Source organism: Atta colombica, unplaced genomic scaffold, assembly GCF_001594045.1.
Source record: "Atta colombica isolate Treedump-2 unplaced genomic scaffold, Acol1.0 scaffold173, whole genome shotgun sequence".
Lineage (NCBI taxonomy): Eukaryota > Metazoa > Arthropoda > Insecta > Hymenoptera > Formicidae > Atta > Atta colombica.
This window is the reverse complement of record NW_017259264.1, coordinates 110894-116727: the sequence shown is the minus strand read 5'-3', so window position 1 is coordinate 116727 and position 5834 is coordinate 110894. Positions and strand designations below refer to the sequence as shown.

General features: G+C 31.2%; 1 protein-coding gene across 1 annotated transcript in view; it reads left to right on the top strand.

The window, feature by feature from the left end:
- LOC108686305 (inactive hydroxysteroid dehydrogenase-like protein 1) overlaps positions 1-5834 on the top strand; it is a 29891-nt gene that overhangs the window by 22561 nt on the left and 1496 nt on the right. The window contains 2 exon segments of the mRNA XM_018191550.1: positions 5296-5380; positions 5382-5631. Coding sequence (XP_018047039.1) covers positions 5296-5380; positions 5382-5631 — 335 coding nt within the window.

Genomic DNA, 5834 nt, shown 5'->3' with positions numbered 1-5834 from the left:
TTTCTAATTTTTAATCGAAATTTAGAATATGTATATTATATACATATTATATATTATATATTATATATATATTATATAGATATTATAGGTATAGGCATAACAGTACATATCATTAGAGTTAATATTATTAATTATTATAAATATTATTAATATATTTATTTAATTTAGTATGGAATTTAACTTGGCGCCAATTGTTGATATCAAATCATTTATACGAATGACTCAAGCAACAAAATAAGATGACATAATCTCTATTAGATCGAAAAGTTTTCTCGACCAAACCTTATTTACCACGAATCGACGTCGAATGACGATTAGACATAGAGGAAAAAGTTTGAAGTCATTTTACAGTCAAAATCAGGTAATGCAAGGCACTTCGCCCTATAAATTATAATCGCATATATATCGCATTTAATCAAATAAAACAGAAGGTTGAATATCGATAATTTTGACCTAATTCTGACTAACTTGTGCCCTCTTTTCTTTTGGCAATTCAGCTCATTGAAATGTTTAGAGATGGCAGCGCTGCACACACATTTCCATATTAATTCTACCTAAACAGATAATTATGTTACAGCCATAATATGCTTGATAAGGTTCCAAGTCATAGAAGTTCGAAATAAAATATTAACAGAGTCCCATCTTCACGTTGGTTCTGAAGTTGAATATTGCAGAAATATAAGTGCGAAAAAAAATTTTCTGTACAGATTTGTATTTTACTTCACTAAAATTAACGCGTCTTCGAAAATAAATAACTTAAACAATTATTAATTAATTATTAATTATTTAACATTAATATATTTAACACTTAGTACAATAAAAATAGTTTTATCTACGTTAGAAATAGCGTGAAATAGATATTTTTTTCAATTTTTAATCATTCCAGATACAGTATAATTTATAATTTTGGAAAGTGTTTTAATATATCATGGTGGACAGAATAGTTCTCATAATGATGGCTGATTTAATGACTTTCAATGATGGTTTTTATCTAAATTTCGATTTGTAAGTCGAATTTCCTTATTCCAAGAGCCAAACTTTGCCTAACTTTGAAAACAAATTTCCTTAATCAAGGCATTTTCACTTCCATCATTGACTTTGAAGGCGATCTCATCGATCAATAAGGCTTTCTGACTAACAAGTTCAGTTTTCTATTTATAAGTCAGGTTGACTTCGAAATCTCTGGATCAATACATATCCAAATCGATACATAATCAAAATATTCACAAGAGATCAAGCAACAGTAACACTTAGGGTTTTTTTCACCAACTTCTGGTTAAATTAATCGACAATTAACTCGCAGAAGTGCCAACGCACTTCAATGTTTCATAAAATACTATGCATATGAAGTATAATAGTTTAATCAGAAACGTTTCCTCTCTTTTCCTTTTCTATGCTTAGTTTTCATGATGGCAATCATGGTGATTGAATTAACCATAGTTAATTGGAGTTGATAAAAGAGGCTTTTAACGCAGAAAAGAAACGCATTTTCCTTGATCAAGCAATCTTTCGAGACTCTTTTGGTCAATATTGAGTAGGAAATAGCTAATGTAATAATGAACAAAGATCTTATGAAATTTGCGCAGTAAATAGAAGTTGACACAATAATAATATTAGGTGTATAACTTTGCTTCCGCCGTTTTCCTATAAATGGCTTAGCGGTAAGTGGTGGTCGAAAGAAATAGATCATAGACGTCATACAATAAACTTGGGCATCTGTCAACATAACCCCATAGAAACATTAGTCGATTTGTGTCTGCATCATAAAATTATTCTCTATTGGAAATGTCAGTTTACGATCCAAATTCTCGTCATTTGCGGGAAGTTTTAATTTTTTGCTTCAATATGAAGAAATCTGCGGCTGAGGCTCATCGAATGCTCTCAAATACTTATGGTGAGGCCACTATTAGTGAAAGAACGTGTCGTGAGTGGTTTCAACGCTTCAAGAACGGTGATTTTGACGTCCAAGATCATGCTCTGTATTTGGTGGGACCAGCTCGGCGTAGTGTATTATGAACTGTTAAAACCGACTGAAACAATCACAGATCGGTATCGAACGCAATTGATGCGTTTGAGCCGAGCATTGAAAGACAAACGGCCACAATACAACGAGAGACACGATAAAGTGATTTTGCAGCATGACAATGCTCGACAATGTCCATGTTGCGAAAGTGACATACTTGGAAACGTTGAAATGGGAAGTCCTACCCCACCCGCCGTATTCTGCAGACGTTGCTCCCTCTGACTATCACTTGTTTCGATCAATGGCACACGGCCTGGCTGACCAGCATTTCCGGTCTTATGAAGAAGTAAAAAATTGGATCGATTCGTGGATAGCCTTAAAAGATGACCAGTTTTTTCGACGCGGGATTCGTACGCTACCCGAAAGATGGGAGAAAGTAGTGGCCAGCGATGGACAATACTTTGAATCATAAATGTATAACCAGTTTTTTACAATAAAGCCTTGAATTTCGGAAAAAAAACGGCGGAAGCAAAGTTGTACACCTAATACTATCAATCTTGTTTTTTATACTTGATCTCGAACATTGTGTTGAGTATGTATATTTAGGACTATCTCAGAATGTGTACGAATGAGAAATTTAAACATTTTATTTCATTTATGTTAAGAATGTGTTTGTTACTAACAAACGCGATGCTGTAAATTTGTTGCATAATATTTGTGATAAAAGTTTCCTTATAGAATTGGTAGCATATGCTTTGAATCAAATTATATACCATACGTTACACGAGTAAAATAAAAAAATGTATTATTATTATATATTAAAAAATAAATATTAAAATTGTTTCATTATTCTATATTTAAAATTATTTATTTCTTTGTCTTTATACCAATCCGTTATACTTCGTATATTAAATTAGTTGATAAGGCGCTCATAACTAAAAATTATTACATTTAGACACTAGGTCATATCATTTTAAAATCGTTGAATAAATATTCATTTTAATAATATCTATTTAATAATAAAATCGAGAAGAAAAGACAACGAAGGGGAGAATGTAATGGGGGAAGAAGAGAGAGCACGAATAATATGATATGAGACTGCGAGAGGAAACGAGAGAACATGAGTAAGTATAGAGTCGCAACGAGTTGGAAGAGAACTGCATACTTTACAATGAGTGAAAGAAATAGAATAACATGGCGGACTCTGTCTCCATCTATCATGGGCTCTAGTAATGCTACCCCTTCCCGCGGTCCTCTCGCCCAATAATGTCGACCCTCATTTTCTTCGGTCCTCTCATTTAGTCATCAAATCCCCTTCCTCGAACCCCAAGTCTAGTAACGTACTTCTCCTACCATCAGATACCTCACACACATATACATATATACGTATATACATATACGCACTAATAATACATAGTGATCTAGAAACGGCCCAGGACCTATTGTGAGATCCTGTGGGTCCGCCGGCAGAAAGTTAACAATGACACATGGCAATCACACACGCGCTGTTTCAGACTGTATAGACTTCTATTACATATTCTAAAACACTTTTATTAGGCTCCTATACAACTGATTGTTTTTTTACTTAAAATCGATTCGGATTGGCAATTTTTGCTCTTTGGATTGCTCTTATTACAATTTTTTTCGATAGCGTAAACTCATTTTGTTTCCTTCCGTTAATTGTGTCACTATTAACATGGCAGATTACTCGCCGCAGATTACAGAAATACTTGATATGATTGATATTTTTTATACTGCTAATAATGCTAGAGAAGCAGTTCGTCAGTATCAAGATAGGTATCCGGATAGACGACATCCCGATCATAAAGCAATTTTGTTTAACAATTAGACCGCGTATGGAATTGATGAAACACAAACGTTCTAAAAAAAACCATTAAATAACGATGATACTATTATCGTAACTGTACTAGGAATGGTAATAATGAATCCACACATTAGTCAAATTAGTCGTGAATTAAATGTCGTGAATTAAATGCTTCTCTTGCAACTGTAGAATTTTACATGCCAATCATATTCATCCTTCAGATTTTGCCTTCACCGGCAAGATCCACTTTGGATAATGCTAATACTACGGCACATGCTATGACTTTCAAGTCTCATAAAGTGCTTAAAGAAAAAATATTTTATTATTGTGTTTTGGAAAGCTTTCGAGATAAGCTATAAAAATATGTAATAAAAAATGAATAGTTCCATTTAAAAAAATTAATGTGACTTTTTTTGACCTTGACAACGCCATCCAAGGTCAAGTCAATGATATCATAGTTCCTTCGAAATTATACAACTTTTTGAAACATTTTTTATATCCTCCATATTTTTTGAAATATTTACAATTAAAATGAAACACACTATATAAGTTAAAAGTTAAATAAAAAGTTAAAAGTTAATAATGTTTTTAACTTAATTTAGTTAATTTTAAATAAATTAATTTTTAACTTAATCTAGTCTTAAACTTTAACAGAACTTCGTAAGGATATCACATTTAGCTGGCATTTGCAAGATGTCCTGTGTTATTAGGGAGCAACTTTTAGTGTAACTAGATTTATTTTATAAGTTATTAATTTACTAAAAAAAACATTGACGTACTCAACTTTGATGTATAACCATTTCTTCAATCTCAGATGAAAAAGTATTAAGTCCTAGTAATATTTAGGTCGATATAATTGTCAAAGTAAAAAAAATAAATTTATATATGTAGTCAAAATAATAAAAAATTTTAATCTATGAAAAATACTAACGAAGATTATTTTGTAATTATAAAGGTGAAACAGATGTAATAGTACAAGAAATCAAATTCCTATCTGTAATTAAAACTGAAGTAATTTACATTAAAAAGAAAAAATTGCGATTTTAAACCGATTTATTTTGTAAAAAAATGTTTTTTTTAGTTTTCTAACTAAATAGGATTATTTTAAATTAAAATATCTTTGTAAAGAAATTTGATTGAGGCGAAAAGCCATTAATGTGCTCCTCGTCCTAATAAAATAAATGGTAAAGTTCACGAAATATTAGCAATTTAAAATTATTTTTATGTTCTTTTATTCTTGTCTTAAATCTTTTTATCTGACTAACATTTAAAATGTATTTGTTACTTGATGTCGCAAAACATTGTTCCGCTTTATTATTTATTAGAGGTCATTCTCACATGGAAAGAGAATAGATAATAATGCATGATAATACACAAGTCAAAAACACATAAATTAATACATACCTAAATTAATACATTCCTAAATTAATTTATAACATTAGTCTCTATGCAACATTAAATGACGTTTCTATATGGATGCGATATATTAAACGATTTTTGTTTTAAGTGAACAATGTGGGTAAGTTTTACGAGTATCCCGAGTACGTCGGAGAGATACTTGAGAAGGAACTGTGGGACATTATCAATATAAATGGGTGCTACTACGTTAATGACGCGGTTAGTTATCGGGCAGATGCAAAAACGCAGACAAGGCACGATTGTCAACGTCTCCTCCGCAATTGAATTTCAGCCGTTGATGACTGTATATGCCGCTACGAAAGCGTATGTGAAGAGTTTCTCCGATGCTCTCAGGGCAGAATATTCCAAATTCGGCGTAACTGTTCAACATCTGTCGCCTCTTTTCGTCAATACTAAAATGATAGCATTTAGCTCTAAGCTTCAGGTATCGAACCTATTATAATATTATTGAAATAATATTACTTATAACAATTCTCTGAATTATTGAAAGAGTTAAAGTTCTTAAAGTTTATTTTTTTATAAATCAATTTGCTGCAAATTTATATTTTAGTTTGTATTCATATTTTACATGAAAAGAACGATTATTTTTAACAAAAAATATTTTCTTGATAATAATCTTAAAATGTA